The following is a 24,630-nucleotide window of genomic DNA, read 5'->3' on the forward strand; positions in this document are numbered from 1 at the left end:
TAAAAAGAGCAAAATTCGAGGTGGTGGTACTTCACAAGAGAAACTTCATTTTCTGTTTTAAATAAGGCCCTTTCAAGAAAATCTGGTAAAAAGTTGGGCTCTAAAGCTGGGTGGTATTTACAACAGGATATGATCTTTTGTACTTCTAGTGCTTGACATATTTCAATAATTAACAGTAGCCAAATGCAAAGATCTCAGGAAAAGAACAGTATTTTCCTTATTTTATTAAACCAATTTTTTATGGTACCATTACTTAACCCACTGAGCCACCCAGGCGTCCCATGGTACCATTACTTATACAATTATAATTTAAACATCAAAATCATTAGTTTTTCTATGTCACATTGTTTTGGGGGTAGTCAGGCCTGTGAAACTTTCTTTCTTTTTTTTTTTTTTTTTAAAGATTTTATTTATTTTATCTGACAGAGAGAGATTACAAGTGGGCAGAGAGGCAGGCAGAGAGAGAGAGGAGGAAGCAGGCTCCCTGCTGAGCAGAGAGCCCGATGCAGGACTCGATCCCAGGACTCTGAGATCATGACCTGAGCCGAAGGCAGCGGCTTAACCCACTGAGCCACCCAGGTGCCCCCTGTGAAACTTTCTTAAATGGGAATTTTATTTCCCTTGGCTGGGGCCCGATCCTCAACCGGCCTATGACAGACACTGTTGAATCCCAGGACAGTAGCCCTTCTAGGGCTATAAAACCAATCTGTTCCAGTAACAGAAGACTATATGCTCCAAAGGGTGTTCGCACCTAAGGAGAGGAATTTGGATTACTTTAGGCCACTTCTTCAGTAATGCCATTCTGCACGTAAGTGATTTAGAAAGAGGCATTTAAAGTCTTCTAGTAAAAGACAAGTAGGTGAAGTCTACTGAGCAGCTTCTGGGAAGAAGGAACTCCTTAGGAACAGAGAAATACACAATCTCTTCTCTTCGGGCCTTTGGATATAGTTGTGCAAGTGGGTGATGTCTGGACATGTTGCCTCCATCTTGCTACACCATAAACGGTTAATCCTAAGGATAAAAACTCACAGCAGAAGATGGATGGGCAGAAAAACACAAAGAGAGTCTGGGTGCTTGATAGTACCACTGAGCCACCAAACTCTGACCATCACAGAACCACTTCACCCAGGCTTCTTATGAAAGGTATTTTCCTTACTGGTTAAGACCTGTTTAAATTGGGTTCTCTGTTCCCCGCCATTGACTGCACATCAATACACATTGTTCTTTATCAAAACAAAACACAAAACTCTGAAGAATGTACAAATTCCAGTGAGTTCTCGATGACTATAAAGATCTTGTTCTTTTTGTCCAGACTGGAGGCAGGAATTCTGCAAATGATACAAATAGTTGTAGCTTTATCAGAACCACCCTAGTTGTTTCACTGGACAGTCTGAAAAAGAATGTGCCTGTTTTGTTTTTAGCACTGTTTAGCCACATCGAGAAATGGGATGGGAGAGCCCCAATGTGCTTCTTTACAAGTATTTCAAGGTGTTCACTCCATAACATTCCTCTATGGCTCCCTAAAAATACTGTTTGAAGGTGTGTTCTGTCTTGGCAACAAGAGGAGCAGCCCCTAGGTAGAAAGAGGGCTTGCCCCATACCTGGGTGGACCCACAGTTCAGTGTCCTACACAGGGACTTACCACATTTTTGGAGCCAATTCCTAGAACCCTGGAGAAAGGTCTCATCTCAGCATCAGGCTTCCTTTTTTTTTTTCTTGAAAGATTTTATTTATTTATTTGAGGTGGGGGGAGAGAGAGAGAGAGAGAGCAAGAGCAGGGGTGGGGGAACTCAAAGGGAGAAGCAGACTCCCCACTGAGCAGGGAGCCCGATGTTAGGCTGGATCCCAGGACTCTGGATCAGGACCTGAACTGAAGGCAGCCTCCTACCTGACTGAGCCACCCAGGCACCTTGAGCATCAGGATTCTGAAATAATGAAACAACTCCAGAGTCAGACAATAAAATGGATTTATTTAAAAAGACTAAAAAATTTGACATTGAGAGAGATGATAAAAAAAAGAAGGTACACAGGATTTAAATTGATAAATACAAAAGCGATTGGCCATAAACAATGTAAAAATACATTTCCCAGTCCCCAAACAGAACATAATTTAAGTACAATTATAAAATTTTTATACTGTATGTTCATTTCGCTTATAATTTTTAAAAACCACTCTAAACAGTTTATTTGTATAAAATATAACAAATTAAGTCTAATATGGCTGTTAATAAAAAATTGTGTTAAACTTCAGTTTATTGAGTGTGCCCTGTTTTGGACATAGAAGGGGTTTTGGTCCCAAGTTCTCCTTGAAAACTTTTTATTTTCCACATGGTCTTTTTCCTCTCATTCCTTCTACGATAGAAGAGGGAGGCTAATCCGTCACGGGTCCCATAACCATCACTATGAAGAAAAGTTCTAGAGTGACCAAAAATATAGTGAATATATGATCTTTCTGAAAAGGGAAGGATTAAGTGGCAGCTATGAGGCCCACTTGTGCCCCAATCAAATAAATGGAAACAAAGCCTCAGAGCAAGCAGAGCTGAAGCTCAATGTCAACGCGCTCCATGTGTGAGGCCGGCGGGGACATGTCCATCAACCTCAACTAAGTCTGTGCATAGGGGTGGGGGGGCAGAGGTAGCCCAGACCACTTGCTGTGAAACCCAGCTGGGTCTAGATGGTATTTCAAATGACAGTGGTACAGTTAGATGGGAAATTCCAGAACCTGCTGACCAGAAGTGGGTTGTTTTTGCACTGCTCTTCATTCTTGCAGCCCAGACCCAGGCTATTTCTCCTCTCTTGGATGGCATGCCCAGAAAAACAACAGCATCAGTGATTGGTTTCGTTGCCTCCAAGGGAGGCAGTGGTGATTACACCAACAGCACCAGCTGGCACCCAAGCTCTGGTAAAGGGCTAAGGTCCTGAGTCAGTGAAGACAGAGCAGAGGCTGTATCTGGCCATAATGATGAATTCTGACCACCACATTCACCACCTTGACTAACACACAAATGAGAAATATAAAAAGGGCAGGGACACGAAATTGTCTCATTGGAAACATGTTCCACTCCTTCCTATAGAAAACCCAGGCCGGCTAGCCCAGGAGACCTCCACCAAAGTCTTGAAGAACACCAGATGCATGGCTCACTGCCTGAACTCTAGCGTCCGGAGTCAAAAATCCAAGAAGAGGACAAGACAGGTCTATTCTGAGAACCACTTGGTCAGAAAGGTCTGATCTTGAGTGCCTTGTCTGGTGGTCTCTAAGACAGCCTGCCAGCAGAGACAATTCTCCCAAATGATCAGAACTAGTTATGAAGTGTCTCTTGAGAATGGGTTGACTACTCCCTTACACCATCATCAGTATTCACCGGGGTGGGATGTGCTAGATCCTCACTTCCTTAAGAAGGGCTCCTCCAAACAGAAGTTAGAGTAATGCCCAATGTGGGAACAAGAACCCGAAAGATCCTGCTACATATACTATGCAATTAAAAGGGCCCCAAATTGTGGACCACCTAAAGACCACCACCATCAAGCAAGAGTCAGAGCTAGACGCTCACCTCTGTCAGATGATGAAGCAGCATATGGACCATGGGGATAAGGAGATAGAACAAGGAGAATCTCAAATAGACGAAAAATCAAAGGCTAGGGCCTTAAAAAGAGGGAAGCCTTCAAGGAAAACACTTAATGGGACTTACAGAGCTGTATTAACTTCAGTAGAAATAACCATATGCCAGTAAGGGAAGGGACCAATTTCGAACTCCTAGTATGAACTTATCTCTTTAGACAGTGCTAAGTGGTTGAAGACTGTTTTTATAATTACTTTCACTGTATTGTGCAAAAAGTCTATCTTCTTTATCTTTGGTCCTTAGCCATGAGAGTTACTTCCATTTCTTCTACGTGTTTTATAATGGTTTTCGGTTCTTTTTTTGGTGGGGGGGGGTTGTTTTGTTTTGTTTTTGCTTATCACCAACCACCAAAGTACAGTATAAACGTGGGGTTTCTGATGTTGTTGCTTTTATATATACAAAATACCAACACCTCCTATATAGTTTCTATTAGGCTATAAAAGGTCTCAGAAAGAGTTAACAATTATCCTAAAATGTTAAACAATATAATTTTAAGGCTGACATACAGTAAAGCCTGGGTATTACATTTTTAAGGGGGGAAAAAAACCCTAGTCCAATATTTTAAATAGTGATCTCTTAAATATACATTAAATTGTATCTGATCATCAAAAAAAAAAAACCCAAAAAACAAACAAACAAACAAAAAAACTAAAAAACTCCTGGCTAAACAAATTAATTTGAAAATAAAACAATTTCTAAATGAAAGCTAGGCCTAGTTAACAATGACAGAATAAATTAGAATCAGTTGAGCTATGAGATTTAAAGAAACTGTCCTCACATTCAAAACAAAAAAGGAGAACCATTTCATGTGACAGAAGTTTTAACTGTTATTTAAAAAAAAAATTTTTTTTTAAACCCAAAAACACTGACCTAATTTGCGGTGACTGACACATAGGCCAAAGTTAATAAAACTGCCTTCCTGCCCTTCCCCTTGGTCTCCGAAAGAAGTGGTTTAACAATTACACAAATTCTAGATGAGCTTCGGCCAGGGCTCAGGCGGCACGCAGTCAATACCTTATGTAACACCCGGTCCCCAAAGTCCTTAAGCATTAAGTGGTTCTGTAAGGGCCCCTGCGCTCCTGGCAGCCTCTGGTTTCCTCATCTGGGACTCCTGTCGTCTCTCGAAGAGCATAATGACAAAGTCAGACAGGAACATAATACTTGCTAGAAATCCAAACACCTGAGGTGAAGAAAGAGCAAGGGTTTATGTGACAGATTTTGGAATATAATCTCCCATTTCCTACTTGGCTCTGGGAGTGTTTTATACAAGCGAGACGATTCACCAATTTTATCCACATTCTTTACTTTTTAAGATTTGAGAGAGCGTGCACAGAGAGAGAGAGAGACCGAGAACACGCATGCACAGCGAAGAGAGCACTAGAGTGAGCGAGAACAAGGCCGGGGCAGGGACGGATAGAGAGCACTAGTAGAGGGAGGGTCAGAGGGAGAAGGAGAAGCAGACTCCCTGCTAAGCAGGAAGCCTGACAGAGGACTCAATTCCAGGACCCCCGGATCATGACCTGAGCCGAAGGCAGATGTCTAACCAATTGAGCCACCCAGGCATCCCTATCTTATACACATTATTCTTAATCCTAGTAATAAAGGAATTTTTAAGGGCAACAAAAAGACAGATGTTATAAAAAGAAATTCTAGAATAATGGCTATTAGTTGAAGTTTCGCAAAATAGAGATGTCCTGTCTTACATGTGCATGTGTACGTGTGGGGTGCCAATCTGTGATACTAAGTTTAACAGAGGAAAAACAAAATCCTATAAAATGATACAAAACACAAGATTACTAGCCATGGTTAGCCTGACCCCAGAGGAGGGAAGCGAACTATGTGAGTAGGGAGCTGAGCATAGGTGAAAATGGCAAGAAGTAATCACTATCCAATGACTGATCAACAGAAACTCTCTTTTTAAGATACATCTAGGTTACATTACCTAAAAACCATTTTCCAGTTAACTGTCACACTGTAATGACACAGCAACATGACTCCACAACCTACTCCCTCTTCCTTAAATCACTTCCTCATTGTACTCTTCTAACATATGATCAAACCTTCTGAGAGTTCCGTCAAGACGGGATCTACACTAGCAAAACTCTTAAAGAAATGGGGCAAAGAACTGCTCTGTAAAAAGGAAAAATGGATGCAGGTGATGGCTAAAGTCCCTTCCACCTCTAACACCCCATCTCTCCATGATTTTTATTATTGTTTTTTGTTTTTACTCCTATTCCAGTTAGTTAACATACAGTGTAATATTAGTTTCAGGTGTACGGCACAGTGACTCAGCACTTCCGTATGTCACGCTGTGCTCATCTCAAGTCACTCCTTCGTCCCCATCACCCATCCCCTCACCCACCTCCCCTCTGGTAACCAGCACTTTGCTCTCGATGTTTTTTTTAAAGATTTTATTTGACACAGAGAGCAAGCACAAGCAGGGGGAGCAGCAGCAGAGGGAGAAGCAGGATCCCCGCTGAGCTGGGAGCCCGATGTGGAACTTGATCCCAGGACCAGGTAGACGCTTAACCGACTGAGCCATCCAGGAGCCCCTATTCTAGATTTTTAACATTTTGCTGTCATCTGCTCCAGTTTCTTGACCCTTCACTCCCAACCCCTCTCTCCTAAAGAATATGCATTCTGCCTCATGCCACTGTGAAGCAAACTCCATTCCAAATTCACTAATTCACCCAAACACCCCAACACGTCTGTCCAACCTACAATTAATTACCCCACATCTCCAAACCCAAGTCTCTTCTCCCCTCTGGAGTCTTCATTTTGGCTTGATGGCATCTTGGTATCTCTCCCCTTATTTGCCTGACAAACGTATTACATGCTTTAAGGACACCAGATGTCGTCGTGTCTGTGAAGCCATCCCTGATCCCCTTGAGAGTTTTGGGCCATGCAGGACATCCAGACAAATGATCATCCAGATCTTTCGCTCACATACTTCAATTTCTTTTTTTTAATGGCTTCCCTCACTCATTCTAGTCTGCAAATTTTTTCATAATTTAAACAGTTGCAAAAGGTAATTTCCAGCATATTATACTGAGTTCTTAAACTACCATTACTCTTAAATATATGCAATGAAATCGAAATACTGTGATAATCTAACACATCACCTAATTGTAACACACAAATAAGCTGTTTTAATAGCTCAGAATTTCATGCCATGCTCTCTTTCCCCCTTCAACTCAATTTTCCTCAACTCTGTTCATTTTTTCCAAGGATTTTATTTTTTTGAAGATTTATTTATTTTAAGGATGCCTGGGTGGCTCAAGTTGGTTAAGCCACTACCTTCAGCTCAGGTCATGATCCCAGGGTCCTGGGACGGAGTTCCTCCTTGAGCTCCTTGCTCAGAGGGGAGTCTGCTTCTCCCTCTGCCTCTGCCTGCTTGTGCTCACTCTCTCTCTCTCTCTGACCAAAAAAAATTATTTATTTTAGAGAGAGAGGGAGAGAGGGAGCAAACTGGGGGAGCAGCAGAGGGAGAGAATCTCAAGCAGACTCCCTACTGAGCTCGGAGCCCAAGGTAAGGGCTCAATCTTACAATCCTGAGCCAAAACCAAGAGTCAACTACTCATCCGACTGAGCCAACCAGGGGCCCCACTCCAAGGATTTTCTAGTAATATATATCCACACTGAAAAACATTTTACTGATCACTCTTACCATACTCCTCCACAATAAAAATTTGTATATAAACTGAAATTAACCATAAGTCTATTAAAACTGATTTTCTCTTCATGTACCCATTGGTTCATGTGCCCATGCAGAAATACTCCTTGTGGCTGGAATGAGTCAAGGTTCAGCATTAATTTAATTTGTTTTGTTTTACACTTGCTTTACATGTGTGCTTCGTAAACAGCACTCCTGTGAACAGGTAGATAGAACCATGCAATGCTCTGAACTCCTGCAGAGTTGTTCTGTAATTAAAAATAGTTTTAATGATCTATTTAGCTGACAAGTCAATTAATTATAGCTTCACTTTCGCCATGAGACAAGGATGAACTGGAACGCAGCTGACTCGTAAGAGGATTTGTTACACAGCTCTCAGTTACTCACGTTCATAAGACCAGCACCAATTCGGGTGCATGATCCCTGATTTGTCATTCCCAAATCCAAAAACCCACAAAAGTGAAGTTTTCATAATTTACTGGGCTCAAAAGTGGCATGAGGTAAAACTACTTAGAGTCTTTATCCTTTTTACTGTGAATATTCATCCTTCAGAAATATTAATATGTTGGATTACAGGGTGCTGCCCCAGGTCCTCTGAAGGTCTGAAGTTGTCATATAATATGTGCAGGATTCCCTTTTGAAAAACCAGAATATACTGAACTCCTAAAAAAAAAAAAAATTGCCCCTCTGCTAAGGCTTCCAGATAAAGACATTTATTTATCTATCTTTTATTATAAAGATTGAACCTTTGGATCATTTCTCTCATGTATTCTCTACACCTTGAACAGGGCCTGGCATGTAGGTGTATTTTTGCTGGACTGCAAAGGAGAAAAATATAGGATAACAAAGTCAATTCTACCACTTCCATTAGCAGTGACATGTTCATAAGTGGAGTAAATGGATTTTTATTCTAGATTCTAAAGACGGATTCTAGGTTGCTAGGGCTATCGTATTTATTTGCACTTAGGTCCTCTATTCAAAATTACACTAAAAAATAAGTTACAAGACAAACTACTCTCCCATACTGTATCACTTGGCAAGTACTTTCCAAGTTCCGTATTTCTAAGGAAACAAAACTAAGCAAGGATTCGAAATCTGAGATACTCACGGTTGCAGCGATCTCAGCTTTGGTCCTATCATGTGTGGAAACGAAAATGATGGATGCCAACAAAAACACAAATCCTGTTCCCGCAGTAAGATAAAAATCCTGTAATGTGCATAAAGAACATAGTTAGGTTGACAGAAACAAATGCTTTTGTTTTTTATTTTTAAAAAACTTCAGCAACACAGTATTTTCTGTGTCTATTTTCATATAGCCCAAACCTACATACTTCAGCTTCTAACTTTTCCATCAGTCTGGCATTCACTAACACCCCCCACCAACCCCGGCCATAAAGGAACACTATCCACACTTTGGACATGGCATATTCAAAGTACATCACAAGATAATCTTTTATTTATTTATTTATTTATTTAAAAGATTTTATTTATTTGACAGAGAGAGATCACAAGTAGGCAGAGAGGCAGGCAGAGAGAGAGAGGAGGAAGCAGGCTCCCCGCTGAGCAGAGAACCCGATGCGGGACTTGATCCCAGGACCCTGAGATCATGACCTGAGCCGAAGGCAGTGGCTTAACCCACTGAGCCACCCAGGCGCCCTTATTCATTTATTTTAAAGATTTTATTTATTTATTTGACAGAGAGAGAGAGAGAGATCACAAGTAGGCAGAGAGGCAGGCTGAAAAAGAGAGGGGGAAGCAGGCTCCCTGCTGAGCAGAGACCCCCCCCCCACTCCGATGCAGGGCCCAGGACCCTGAGATCATGACCTGAGCTGAAGGCAGAGGCTTAATCCACTGAGCCACTGAGGTGCCCCACAAGATAATCTTTTAATAAGAGCAGTTCCCCCAAAAGGTCGTGTGTGTTTGTGTTTTTCTCAAGGACATACTGATATTATCAAAGCCAAAGGTTTATTAAATCCATCTTACTTCCTGCAAAAAAACCCAAAAGGCAGAAACAAAAAATTTTTCTTCCCTTTCAAAGTCCAGACGGTCCCTGACTTAAAATGGTTCCACTTAGGATTTTTAACTTTAAATGGTGTAATTACACGTTCAGGAGAAACTGTGCTCCAAACTGTGTATCTTGATGCTGTCTCAAGCTAACATGGTATGGGATGATCCTCCATCGTGATGCTACACAGCGGTGGTGGCTCCTGGCCACCCACCAGTCACAAGGGTAAACAACAGGTACGCTGACAACTCTTCTGTACCCACACGGCCGGCCATGCTGTTGACCATTTTCAGTATAGTACCCAATTACATGAGTCCGTACTTAAATATCAAACAGGCTTTGTGGTCAATGATTTTGCCCAACTGGATACTAATTTAAGTGTTCTGAGCACACTGAAGTTAGGTCAGGCTAAGCGATGATATTCAGGGAGCTAAGTGCATTAAATGCACTTTGTCTCATTTTTCAACTTACGACAGGTTTATTGGGATATAACCCCACTGTAAGTTGGGAAGATCTGTATTCTATGTTAGGAAGGCCTCTCTGAAGGTACTTCAGTGCCTGCAAAGCACTCTAGAAAAGAGAATCAGAAGAACCACCTGTCATTAACTACATAAAACTATGCCAATAGTATGTTTTCTAGATACTTAAGTTTCTGCAATAACATATTGCTTTCAATTATTCCAAGTGAGTGACCCAAAATGAGCTTGTAAGTTGAGTTTATCTACTCTACCAAAGCTTCCTCATCTCCTCATAATGCAGCTCATGACATGAAATTCTCCCTGGGTTTCCAAGGGTTTTCTCAGGTATAATCTTACAAGGCTCCTCTCAGATGCCTATTGAAACCAGTGCTTGATATGCACACTTGACTCAGGAGAAACTGGTAAAAATGATGGCCATTCCAAAGGGTTTTAAGTCTGATACTTTCGGAGTTTTCTGAGGTGCAGTCTCCTAAATCTAATATCAATAAGGCATCCAATACAGAATTCCTATATGTCAACTGTTCATTTAAGATTTATTAAAAATAAAAATTAAGAGATTTTCTCTTTGCTTCTAAAAGAGGTGGTTTTTCTGCACTACTCTGCTTTTCCTATTTCTTTGAATATTATTTCAAATCTGTGACATACAAATAAAACTACATTTACTGATATCTGGAGAACATTCAAGGAGGCATTAAACAAGACAACCATTCTGAGGCAGAAGAACATGGTGTTAGGGCACCTGGGTGGCTCAGTGGGTTAAAGCCTCTGCCTTCGGCTCAGGTCATGATCCCAGAGTCCTAGGATCAAGCCCCAAGATCCCGCTGAGAGGGCTCCTCTGCTCAGCAGGGAGCCTGCGTCCACCTCTCTCTCTCTGCCTGCCTCTCTGCCTACTTGTGATCTCTGCCTGTCAAATAAATAAATATAACTCTTAAAAAAAAAAAAAAAAAGAAGAAAGTGGTGTTGAAGAAACATGGATTCTAGAATCAGACTATTTGAGTTCAAATCCCAGTTATACTACTACTTGGCTCTATGACTTTGAATGAATTCATTATTTAACATCTGTGTGCCTTAGTTTCTTCATCTACAAAGTGGGAGTAATAACAGTTCTTCTTCAGAGGTGATTCTAAAGATTAGAGTTAATCAGTAGAAAAGGCTTAGATCAGTGCCAGGCACACAGTAAATGTCCTGTTAGTGTTGGGTGTTGTTACTCTTAACAGAACCTGAGCCTCAACAGCATGGAACAGAAAAGATCCCACCCTTCAGATTCCCCCTTATTTTCCCCCACCCCCCAGACACTACCACCACCACCACCACATTCTCAAAACATTTTCTGTAAAACAGAAAACTTCTCTGATATTAGAAAGTATTTAGGTACATTAACGGAGCAAGAGTAAAAGTGATTTTTAAAAGTTTTAAACAAACATGAAATCCTTATAATGTTAGGTGAAACGTACAAGATATAGGTCTGTCTCTTAATCACCTATGAACAGACAAAAAAGACCCAAAAGAGATACAGTAAAATATTTATAAAAGCTGTTTTAGAATGAAATGACTGATTTATTTTCCCCTCTAACATTTTAATATCAGTACTTACTCTAAAATAACTTTAAAAAAAAAAAAAACTTTCAAATGCTCCTTTGATATAATAAATGCTTCACATTGTTTAGTTAGACCATTAAACTGGAAAATATTTTAATCTTGTTTCTTATCAAAAAGATCAATGTTGTATCAATGTACCGAAGGGTATACAGAACAAAGTACATCTTTTAGGTTTATATTAATATATGACCCAATGCTTACTTCCCATTAGTTTAAAAAATTAATAGAATCTTACTGGTTTGTATTGCTCGTTATCCCTTGTTCTTAATAGTTAAAAATTCACCCTCATTTGTATCTTTTCCCTCAGAGAGATGAATGGCAACCCTGACACGTACAATTCTTCACAAACCACTATTATTAGCTCCAGTGCTACTGAGAAGGAAAAGTCTCCATTCTTAAGTACAGTAAACATGTGAATCATCTCATGTGTCATCTCACAAATCCACACTCTACTCAAATAAAAATGTGCGCCAGCAGATGGTCTTCAGAAAGTTATGCAACACTGATCCTGTGAAAATAAAATTCTCGCGTGCACTTTCATTAAAAGGGACATTTCTGAACAATGAATTCAACAAGTGCCTTAATTCACTTGCTGGTAACTTCTTTCATAACAACAACAACAAATCAAAACAAAATAGGTAGCATCATGTGGTGCTTTCTCTGAAAGGCTCCAGAAATACATCACATTAGCTCATCACTCTCTCTCACGTCTAGCATAATGCCTGGTGTAGAGCAGGAACACAATGGACAACTACAGAACCCATGAGGGATGCTCCGAAATGTGAGAAATCGAAGTGACAAAAATCCTAATCTTTAAAAAATGCCTAGTGTGAATGAGACTAAACCACCAATCACTGTAAACTCCTGACCTCATCTGTCCCTCCCTTTCTGATTTTACTTTCCCCCTCTCCCACCCCCTTGCTTGGCAGGAAAAATGGAGCTGCTCAGGGGCAGAGCTGGTACCATGGGGAGCGTCTTCTCGTGCTGAGTTTTAAAAGCAACACTCGTCTGAGTGACAAAACTACACAAGATTCCAAAAGAGCCATGTTCTTCGTCAAGGGGTTCTATTTTCTTCACGCTTACCGACTGCTTGACTTTGGGAGTATCGACTTGGTCGTAAACGGGAGTGCAGTACACAATGAGGATGAGCAGACTCAGAAGAAAGGCACTGCAGCTTACGAATTCAAAAAAGTAAAGTCCTCCACACAGTGTGCACTGTGACACGACTTCCTCGCAGATAAAGGCCAGCAGGGACAGCAACTACAAAAGAAGCAAAGCGGTTTACTCAAGTGTTCTCCACAGAAACCGGTATTCAGAAAACTCATCTGTTCACTCAACTCTGTGAAGTGGAGACTGTAGCCAACGAGATTACTGGCTGGACCTGATCCCCACAGAACTTCACAGTCCGGCTGCCTTGAAGGGAATCCAGGGACACGAATAATTAACTACCAAGTGCTAAAAGCTATACTTGGGGGGAAATATAGGGTGTTGCTGTAAAAGCACACAGAAGGGACCCTCTGCTTGCGGGTCAGAAAGGCTTCCTGAAGGAAAGCGGAGACTTGATGGGAAAGGAGGGTCAGTTGCGGGGGTTCAGGGGGGAGGGAGGCGGGGCACCTCGGTGGAGGACAGGGAAGGAAGCTCCAGGCAGAGAAGGAGCAGACGCAAACCTGGTGGCAAGAGCACCTGGCACCCTCCCACCCCAAGGCACACACAGATCCCACCACCTCCACTGAATGGACAGAACGAGTTCAGTGAACATGGTTCAGGTACCCAGCGTGAAGGAAGGGGATGGCAGCACAAAAACACTGAGACGAGGGCACCTGGGTGGCCCAATGGGTTAAGCCTCTGCCTCGGGCTCAGGTCATGATCCCAGGGTCCTGGGATCAAGCCCCGCATCGGGCTCTCTGCTCTGCAGGGAGCACGTTTTCTCCTCTCTCTGCAGGCCTCTCTGCCTACTTGTGATCTCTCTCTCTGTATCAAATAAATAAATAAAATCTTAAAAAAAAAAAAAAAACAACACCCAAAAATCGATGTGACGAGACTAGAGGCGTAAGTGGAGGCTGGATCTAAATGTCCTCGATTTCTAATTTTAAAAAGTCTGGATTCTAGGAGTTTTAAAGCAAATGGGTGACACGTTCAGGCTTATGCTTTCAGTGGTTCTCGCTGGCTATGGCATAGAGAAGGGGCTGGGGAAGGGACAATCTTGGGGCAGATGTCCTGTTGGAAAGCTGATGGAAGAAACCAGGGGAAGACAGTGAGCTGCGTAGTGATAATGGAGAACAGCTCCTGCAATCACTGGGAGAGGCAAGAGGTGACAGAAGCCCTTATCAGCCTGGGTACAAATAATGGAGGAAAAAAGATAACAGACTTGAACACCTTAACTTAAAGCAAAAAGGCATTTTATTCACCAATATTTTGAAACAGGGCTTTTCTCAGACTTTGAACCTACTAACTGGAATTCCACTTCCACATCATGTTTTCTGCATTAACCACTTTCATCAGAGTGCAGAATCCTTCTAGATTTGGACTAATTCTACTAGCCCTTTACGGTTATCTCACTCTTACTTAATTCCACAGAAAATACTTTAGTAATTTATTTTTCGGACTTTCCAAAGCATTCAATTTAGTTTTCACAAAAACAATTCCTTTTCCCACTCAATTTCAGTCTGTGTAATATTTAATTAAATGTTTGACCATATATTAAAAACCCAAATGCTCGGGCGCCTGGGTGGCTCAGTGGGTTAAGCCGCTGCCTTCGGCTCAGGTCATGATCTCAGGGTCCTGAGATCGAGTCCTGCATCGGGCTCTCTGCTCAGCAGGGACCCTGCTTCCTCCTCTCTCTCTCTGCCTGCCTCTCTGCCTATTTGTGATCTCTCTCTGTCAAATAAATAAATAAAATCTTAAAAAAAAAAAAGTTTGACCATAAAAAGTATAGTTGGTAGTAGTGGGAATAACCCAAGTCAACTAATGGCAGAGGCAAGAGTGCTCAAGACACGCGTGGGTCAGAAAGCCATGCACTGAATGGACAATGGTAAAGTCCAGCTAATCTGGCAACTCAATTAAATGCAAGTGGGATTTAATAGCACTCCCACGGTTGTATATAAGGTGTTAATATACTGAGGACTACACTGCAGAAAAAAAGAGTCAGGATTTTTTTGCCCCCCCTTTTTTTTAAGAGGCAAGCATGCTGGGAAGAGAATACATTCTGTTTTAAAGGTGCTGTGTGTGAGGGGTTTGTGAAAGAGTTAAGGGACGTGTCTAGGAGGCAAAAGGATATAAGGTCTGTGGCTCGGGGGAGCGGTCTAGGATGGAGATAAAGACATGGGCATCAGCCAGTGAGATCACCCAGAATGAGGAAAGCCAACTTTATCCAGAAATCTGAGCTAACCCAAGATCCAAGGGATGTGCAGAGTGGGTAAAACCAGCAAAGGACAATTAGGAGCAGCAGTCCAAAGAGGTAGCAGACCAAGGAGAAAGTATTTTTACAAAGAGAAAGTAAGCACGGGTAATGAATGGTACTTAGAAGTCAGGTAAGAACAACACTGAAACACTGACATCAGACTGAAACACTGACATCAGACAAGGCAGCTGCTAGTGGCAACAGCAAGCCCATTGCAGTGTAGTCAACCAGGGAGGCTGAGATTATAGGACGCATGGTGGGAAGTGAGAGGAAGACAAAGCAGTGGGATAGAGCCAGAAGAGTCAAAAGGGATAGCCTAACGAGCGGCCAGATAGGGGAGTAGTGGACAAGGTCAAAGGGAAGGGAATTTCAATACGGGAGAGAACTAAATACTTAGGCAGAAACCAATAAGGTGGGTGGGCCTAAAGACAAGGAAGAAAAGAGGCTCTCTATAGATAGGATTCAAAGCCCAGATTTGGGGCTTAACTCTTCTCTAGAAATAGGAAGGAAGAGAAAGAAGAGAGGTTCACTTGGGCAGTCTGTGTGTTTTTGTGAAAGCCAAGGGAGTTTCCTTCAAGCATTAATACCATCAAAATGACTGGTGACCTAAATCAAAGCCTATTGGGAAATGCCATTTTGCCCCTCAGACCAGTAGAAACAACCAGATATATGAATAGCAACAAGAGCGCTACCAAAATCAGCAGATATGTTACATATTATAAAAATGTTATCTTACAAAATATTTTCATTTTTGAAGGATTTTTATTTATTTATTTAGAGCATTGAGAAAGAAAGCATGAGTTGGGGAGGGGCAGTGGGAGAGGGAGAGAGAGAACCTCAAGTAGACTCCCCACTGAGTGTGGAGTCTGACTCAGGGCTCAATCCCACGACTCTGAGATCATGACCTGAGCCGAAACCAAGACACAGAACACTTAACCAACCGGGCCACCCAGGCTACAAAATATTTCCATCAAACAGTAGTCAATGGTACACCACTCTGGAAAACAACTGAGCGGTTTCTTGAAAACTAAACACCCAGTCACTGTATGGCCCAGCAACTGCATTCCCACATTCTGCATGTGGCCAGGAAAAATGAAAATTTATGTCTGTGCAAAAACCGATACATGAAAGTTCATTACAGTTTTATTAATAATGGCTCTGGAAACTGGACACCATGCACATGTCTTTCTTTGGTTAAGCAAACCATGATATATCCTACCATGGACTACTACTTAGCAATAAAAAGGAACAAACTTCACACATGCAACAACTTAGATGAATCTCCAAACTATGCAGTGAAAAAAATCCAAAACTCAAAGGTTACATACTACAGGATTTCATTTATTTATGTTTTTATTTTTTATTTTTATTTTTTTTAAATTAATTTATTTATTTATTTGAGAGAGAGAGCATGAGAGGCGGGAAGGTCAGAGGGAGAAGCAGACTCCCCATGGAGCTGGGAGCCCGATGCGGGACTCGATCCTGGGACTCCAGGACCGTGACCTGAGCTGAAGACGGTTGCTTAACCAACCGAGCCACCCAGGCGCCCCTTATTTATGTTTTTAAAGATTTGTTTATTTATTTCAGAGGGTCTGGGGGAAAGAGAGAGAGAGAGAATCCCAAGTACTCTCTATGTTTGGGGTGAAGCCCAACTCAGGGCTCAATCTCATAACCCCGAGATCATGACCTGAGCTGAAACCAAGAGTCAGTGGCTTAACTGACTGCTTCACTGAGCACCCGACCCTCGCCACCGCCCCCCCCCCCGGCCCCGCCCGGTTCTATTTTTACAGCATTCTTGAATTAACAAACTACAAAGCTGGAGAACTAATTAGAGGTGGCCAGGGGAGAGGGGAAAGGTGTGGCCATAAAGGGGTGGAGGGAATCCTGTGGTGACTAGACAGTTCTGGAACAGCTGCGGTAGTGACTCTAGGAAGCTACACAGGTCACACACACACACACACACACACACACACACGCACACAAAGTGCAGAGGCCCTCCCTGTATGTTTTGTTTTACAAGTTCCTGTGAATCTATAAATATTTCAAAATAAAAAGTTCAAAAACAATGGTCAAACCTAAATTGGTATGAAGGTCTCTAAGGGATTTTCTCCCCCTCCAACTGCCAATACATAATTTCCTATATACACACAACTGAAAAGAATCTATACAGGGATGAAAACAGAGCCTTTATTATGATTTCCTACAAGTTAATAAAACATAAAATAGTCCAGCATATCCCAAATACCCTTCAGACAGATGTTAGGTTAGGTAAGGTGTTCCCAATTATTACACCATAGGATAAAAAGTGACACACCAATACAAATCTCAGAAAGTCATTGTGTAAAGTTACTTCCTTAGTCTCCTGTAATTATAATTACAGGGTGCGTTTTTACATGACTCCAGTAAAATAAAATACTAAATGTCTAATATTCCATGTGTTTTATTCTTGCTTCTGTGTTAAATCTTACCCAACTTTTAGGAGTTTCTCTATGACAAATTTGCAAAATAGACCTCAGGTATATAAAAGTCAATTAATCGTGAGAAGATGTCAACCTAAGACTCTATCTGGGGTCTGAGACGAGTTGCTCAAGAGCCATTCATATCACAATAATTAGGTTATCAGGAATGCTCATCTGCGTAAGCCATATGACAATACAATCTTTTCTGCAAAGATAGAGACTGCTTGTCTATTCTCAGTAAGAAAGGGCAGGACCCAGCTCAGCCAGCAGCAGTCGGTGCCTTCCTTACCACTCCTGCTCCAAACTTATTAACAGGAGTTAAGCCTCAGGGCAGTATTAAGAGACAAATTCTGCCTGGACATCCTGAGAGATTAAAGGGGTACAATATCAAGTTTGGACATTTACTGGCTCCTATTCCCAGTTAAAGGCCAAGAAATCAGCACTACAAATTATATTCAGTATGAAGTTTTCTCCTGACTCCCCATCTGTCTGATATTCCAAACCTTCCTATATAATCTCCCACAGTACTCTACAGTATCTTTATGTTGTATACCTGCAACTAACACATGTCAATTCTACCTCAATTACAAAAGATTTTTTGAAGAAGTGCATTTTGAGTATTATTATCCAACACCGTAAAATGTATAGGCACATTAATGATAGAGCAACAAGATCAGTGTACAAGAAATAAGAAAACAGGGGCGCCTGGGTGGCTCAGTTGGTTAAGCGACTGCCTTCCGCTCAGATCATGATCCTGGAGTCCCGGGATCGAGTCCTGCATCGGGCTCCCTGCTCAGCGGGGAGTCTGCTTCTCCCTCTGACCTCTCCTCTCACACTCTCTCTGACTCTCACTCAAATAAATAAAGTCTTAAAAAAAAAAAAAGAAATAAGAAAACAATACACCTCCTAATTGACCATCCATTATATGCAGATTCAGGAAATCTCAGGAAAATGCTTGGATTCTCATGGACTAATAGTAGCTAGACAAGGATAAATGGAAGAGCCAGACTCAACCAGGGCCAAGAGACATATGGGATCTGGATAGGCAGAGAACATTTCAGGTGGAGGATGAAAAAGAAGAGATTCATAAAGGCAAGAATTTGCATGGTAAGCCCCAGAGGGATAATGAGGTGACTGACCAGAGTGGGGAGTGATGATGAAAATGTTTAAGGAGCTGGGTGTGGCTAAGTAATGATCAGGCCAGGGAGCAAGGGCTTTCGGATGAAAGCAACAGGGATTACCGGCCTGGTTTAGCTGGTTAGAAGACAGGAGGAACAGAGGACTGGGTGGGGCCTGAAAGACTATCACAGTTCAGGATTAGGAGGGGAAAGAGCAGCTCACACCTGACAAGCAAGAAATGGGGGTCTAACACTTTGTAAGAAAACTCCTCAATAAACAAGTGAACATACTCCATATCCCTGATTTAAACAATGACGGGGTGCGGTGGTGGTGGCATCGCTGATTTTAATCGTATTTCCTAATTTATATATATTTTTTGGTAAACAAACATTTTATGTATTAAAATATTTTTTTAAAATGTAACTGTTAAAGTTAAGGGAAGGAATAATTTCAAGAAATGGGTAGTCACCAGCATTAAATACCAAAGTGGTTAAGGATAAGAGAGGTAAGGTCACTCGGTAAGGAAATCATGATAAATGTTAAAAGTTGAAAGGCTCAATTATTATTTTCTGGTACATAATTTTACTCTCAGTAACATGAAGACGTCACATTAAATACGGCTTACTGACTATTAAGAACCTAACAACATTATAGTCAATGTGACTGCTTCTAATGACATAAAATCTTACCCAAACAGAACTATGGGAACTGTCAAGCCTTTGGAGCTGGGAGGTCCTTGGAGGGCAGTCTCCCACCCTTTTGTCTACAGGTGATGGAGTGAATCTCTGACAGCGAGGTTCCATGCTGGCCAGGCACAACCTAAAACCCAGGTCTCCTGACTCCCACTCTTGTGCTTGTCCCCCACCAACCTGATCCACCACCCCACTGAAATGCTGTTTATTAAGCTCACTTTACAACTATGTATGTTCGTGTGGGTTTTCCCTTAAAACTGGATTTTGGAAGTTACAATCAGATTAATGTGCATTTCCCCTTTTGCTGTTAAATTTTACATTAAAACCAATGTGCTAGGGTCAACACATTTGGGAAATCTTCGTGACTAAAATGCGGCTTACTCACAGTTCTGGTGATTTAAACATTCAGATAGTGACTACCCTGTGTCTCTCTTCATTTCAGTTTCACTACCCCTTCTGAAACGTCAGTCTTCCTTAAAATTAACAGTCGTTATAGTAAACATGAAGTCTCCATCATTGATCTTTAAGAGTCTACTATTAAAACATTTCTTACAAAAAGAACTTTCAAATGTTTGCCATTCATTATAAGGCCTCACTATAATATTAATTTGTGAATTAATGAACTTAACGACCAAAGCCTACAGTCCAATGTAAAGTCCAAGTAAACAAATCTGTCAGCCTGAAGTTAGGTTAGGCCTCGCTTGCCTTGGGCAAATATTTACTCTCAGAAAGGTTCAAAGATATAACTTGCTGACCTTATGGATCTTTCTCAAGGTTAAAAATAGAGCACTACCATTTAGTACAGATCAATTTTCACACTGAAATAATGAAGAGAGCACGAATACAAGAGAAATTACTTCTCAGTGTCTTGTTTCTTGGCACTTTAAATCACTGGTGATTGCCCGTCTGAAGAGTCATTATAACTACAGTATGTTGCAGCCATCAGGACATTCAACTGGTACCATAAACACAATGTCAGCTTGTTGCAGAGAGAATATTACACATATTCAAATCATTCCACCAGCTTACTAGCAAGGAACTAGGTTGCCCAATGTCAATTTTCCCCTGAAAATAAAAACTCCCTCAAAAATAACAATAAAAACTTGACAATATGTGTGTGTATGTGTGCATAACGACCAATCTAAGGACAAAATAAACTGAAAAAGAAATAAACTGCATAAACTTAGGACTGCAAGGACTCCTGGCATTGCATTTCCAGCTGAGTATTTCTTCTTCAGCTCTGGAAGGGCAGATGGTAGTTATGGGTTGCTTAAGTTTTGGACAAGCCTTTGACGAAATTAAGGTTTTATCTGAAAGGTAGCAGACACAGCTATAGAATTCCAAGAGCACAAACCTCAAGAGCTGGTTATGCTCCTTATCTCTAACCTCTCCTGTTTGTAGGCTCCACTCTCGACCTGCTTGGTGTTCAGCTCTGTACCAGCACACCCCACAGAGCCTCAGAGATTTGTAAAAACCTTAAATGGTGAAAAGAACCTCGGAAATCCAACTCCATCTCTTTGGACTCTTAAGAATTTCCTAAGCCCAGAGAGTCTGATTTTTAAGTTTTAGAGTAAGGTTCCTTTTCCTTTTGGAGTTTTGAGGCTCTAATAAGATTTATGGGTCTAGAATAACATACCCAGACATGGAAATGCACATTTTGGGTAAAATGTCACAGGGCTTGCACGTCCCTAGTTTAAGTACCTCCTCTTCTGACTATGGGTTTCTTCATTACAGGTGTTTCCTTACTGGAGCTCTGCAAATCTACTTAATTTAAAAAAAAAAAACAAAAAAAAACAAAAAAAAACCAAGTTATCTAAAGTAAAACAATCTAAAGGCAGAATGTGACTTAAGGCAAAGAAGACTGTGCCTATTGCCCCAGGCTGGACGACAGCATTAATTTATTTCATTATAACTTCCTTAAAACTTCCTGGGTAACTCCATAATATACACTCTTGTAAAGAGATAGAGGCCATCACTCAAAGCAGAAACAAAAAGACAACAATCAAAATCAAAAGCAATAATGAAATATTTTTTAAAATCTATATTAAAGAAAGTATTCTTTTTAAATATTTTATTTAAAATAAAATTTTATTTATTTATTTTTTTAAAAAGATTTATTTATTTATTTATTTGACAGACAGAGATCTCAAGTAGGCAGAGCAGCAGGCAGACAGAGAGTGGGGGAAGCAGGCTCCCTGCTGAGCAGAGAGCCTGATGTGGGGCTCAATCCCAGGACCCTGAGATCATGACCTGAGCTGAAGGCAGAGGCTTTAACCCACTGAGCGACCCAGGCGCCCCAAGAAAGTATTCTTATAACATTACAAATCCCCCATAAGTAAATAAACGCATACCTATTTAACTGTACTTCGCTTTACTGCATTTCACAGGTGATTACATTCTTCAAATCGAAGGTCTGTGGCAACACTGAGCCAAGCAAGTCTACTGGTACCATTTTTCCAACAGCATTTGCTCACTTCATGTCTCTGTGTCACATTTCAGTAATTCTTGCAATATTTCAAACATCTGCATTATTATATTTGCTATGATGATGTGATCAGTGATTTACAATTCACTGAAAGCTCAGAAAATGGTTGGAATTTTTTTTTTTTTTGGTGATAAAATATTTTAAATTAAGGACATCCTGGGTGGCTTGGTTTGTTGACCATCTGACTTTTGATATCAACTCAGATCATAATCTTGGGGTCCTGGGATTAAGCCCCTTTGCTGCGCTCTGAGCTCAGTGCAGAGTCTGCTTGTCCCTCTCCCTCCTCTCCTTCCCCTGTTTGTGTTCTCTCTCTCAAATAAATAAATAAAACCTTTTTAAAAAAATTTAAAAGTTATTTTAAATTATGGCATGTATATATATTTTTTAGACATAATGCTATGTTTGAACAGTTAACAAACCATAGTATAGTGCAAACATAACTTTTATATGCACTGGAAAACCAAAACATTCACTAGACTGGCTTTACTGTGATACTCGCTTTACTGTGGTGGTCTGGAACCCAACATGTAGGGACTCCGAGATAAGCCTGTAAATGGATTTCAAGAAGAGACATTAGTTTTTATTCTTTTTCTCCTTCTCCTTATGATGGGGAACAAGCAGGAACAACCAACCCTTGTGAGGCAAATTCATCTCCTCCTTTTCTCCCATTCAAGTAAAAAGTCTATCACCAAAATTTCTGGTTGTAGGTCTAGTCCACGGATATGGAACCACAGTCTATTAAACTGTAAATAAGGTAATGAGAAATTTTACTTCAGCTGTGCCATTTCTAATTAGAAAGGAAAAACAGACAACTGAAAATTAGATTTAACAGGCAGGACACCAATACTGATGATGTCTGTAGGGCAGCAAGAATACTCCAGATAGGGGCGCCTGGGTGGCTCAGGGGGTTAAGCCGCTGCCTTCGGCTCAGGTCATGATCTCAGGGTCCTGGGATCGAGTCCCGCATCGGGCTCCCTGCTCAGGGAGCCTGCTTCCTCCTCTCTCTCTCTGCCTGCCTCTCTGCCTATTTGTGATCTCTCTCTCTCTCTGTCAAATAAATAAATAAATAAATAAAATTTAAAAAAAAAAAGAATACTCCAGATATAGATACTAACCTTTTCTGTTCTAAAAAGTTCTTCTATTGGTGTAGATACATTTCAGCTCCACTACACAGGAGCATCACTGATATCTCAAAGTCCGGTTAAGGCGCACCTGGATGGCTCAGTTGGTTAAGTGGCTGCCTCCGGCTCAGGTCATGATCCCAGGGTCCTGGGATCAAGCCCGGCATCGGGCTCCAGCCCTGCATGGGGCTTCCTGCTTGGTGGGAAGCCTACTTCTCCCTCTCCCTCTGCCTGCTGCTCTGCCCACTTGTGTTCTCTCTCCAACTCTCTAATACATAAAATCTTAAATAAAAAAATAAAAGTCCTGTTGCAGCTGACAAGAGAACAGAAAGAAGTATCTCTGGGTAGAAGGAGCACATGATACAAAGGAACAATGGCAGAAGGGAACCTTCGATGCCTGTTAATAACTGAAAGGCTACCAGAGAGGAACTCCCTAAAAACAGGCTGGAGAGAAATCCAGACGCTCTCAGTTCCCTAGGCCACACTTTCACCTGCCTCCAAGTGATTTCCAAACTATTCCCACATGTGATCATTTGACAACCAGAAAGTAGTGCCTGTTTTCTGAGAGCATTTTTTTTTTAAATTTAATAAAAGTAGGTCATCTGAGTTCTAAGAATGTAAGTTCTGGTTATTGGAGTTCTAAGAATTTAAGCTCTTCCCAAGGAAACCAACTGGCTATTTTTACTTGAGATGACTAAAGGCAAAACAAAACAAAACCCCCAAAAACAAAAACCAAAAAACACCAAGCAAAATCAGCTTAGGAACATTCTAGGCAGTCTGACTTTTCCTCTGGCAGAAAAATATTCATCGTTGCTTAAAACAGAACATAGTGTGTCCGTATGTATATAACTGGAGTTAAAAATCCAAAGATGTTTGATATTTTCACTGTGAGGTTTAAGGTACCTTTACTGCCTAAAGTGAACTAAAACTCAGTGAGATTCAGAGAGGGGTAAACCATGCCCTCCTTTTGCCACCTGCGCGCAAATACAAGCTGTCCTTTCACTGTGTACTTCGTATACGCATACTGCTCATTCAGAAATAATTCTTTTTCTAGTCAATATAAAACACTCAAGAAACAATTCACTGGAAACACCCATCTCAATGCCGTGCGCAGTAACGACGACTTCGCCCAACAAATTAAACTGCCCCCCCCCCCGCCCACGGGCTCGTACCAGGAAAACCACAAGAACCAGGAAAGATAAACAAAAGGCACTTGGAAGTCTAAATACAGGCACTTTGGTCGATAATGCAGCCTAACAGCTGGGAGAGGAGACGGAGGTCGTAACAGAGGATGGAGTGAAAAAAGTCTAAGCGGCTGACTAGGCTTTCCGACGCATTTCCTGGACCCGCGCAACACGCTCGGGGGCCCAGGTCGTCACCGGGGACCCAGTGGGGGTGAGACTGGGGTGGAGAGGCTGCCCCACGGCGGGAGGTAACGCCCCCCTTTCCAGCCGAGAGAGAAGGAACTGGGGGTGTGGAAACCGCCGCTTCCTGAACAAGCAGGTCCAGAAGCAGCAGCTCGGCAGCCTCCCACGCCCGCAGGCCGGCGGCTCCGGGGCCAGACCTCTTACCTCCGAGTCCCGCTTGCCCACCCCGGCCGCGGACTTACCAGCTGCAAGGCTTTGAGCGCGAGCCGACGCATCGGAAGCCGGCCCAGGGAGAAGTAGGCGGCGAGGCCGCTCCGGGCACCCCTGGCCGGGCCCGGGTCCTCCTCCGTGGTGGGGCGGTACACCGCTCCATTCTCCATCGCCCGGGAACGCGGTGGCCGCAGAGGTGGCGCCGCGGACTTGACCGACTCCAGAAGGACCACCAGCAGGGCCGTCACTTCCTGGGTCTCCGCCCACGCTTCCGCCCCGCCCCGCCCCGCCTCCGCTCTAGCCCCACCCCATCCCCTGCGTCTGCGTCTGCGCCTTAGTCACTCGTCGAACGTACTGAAGTTCTGGGGGGGGAAACCTTCGCGCAAAGAGAACAGCATGTC

The 24,630-nt window shown here is 42.0% G+C and overlaps 1 protein-coding gene across 1 annotated transcript; it reads right to left on the reverse strand.

Moving 5' to 3' along the window:
• Window positions 1–1,950: 1,950 nt before the first annotated feature.
• Window positions 1,951–24,477, reverse strand: CMTM6 (CKLF like MARVEL transmembrane domain containing 6). Its single transcript, XM_044252626.1, has 4 exons — window positions 24,262–24,477; window positions 12,460–12,636; window positions 8,402–8,500; window positions 1,951–4,800 (listed from the first exon to the last, which is right to left on the reverse strand). Exons 1-4 carry the CDS (start codon window positions 24,397–24,399, stop codon window positions 4,663–4,665), a joined length of 552 nt encoding a protein of 183 aa, XP_044108561.1. The 5' UTR covers window positions 24,400–24,477; the 3' UTR covers window positions 1,951–4,662.
• Window positions 24,478–24,630: the final 153 nt, after the last annotated feature.

The sequence above is a fragment of the Neovison vison genome, chromosome 6 (genome assembly GCF_020171115.1).
Source record: "Neovison vison isolate M4711 chromosome 6, ASM_NN_V1, whole genome shotgun sequence".
NCBI lineage: Eukaryota > Metazoa > Chordata > Mammalia > Carnivora > Mustelidae > Neogale > Neogale vison.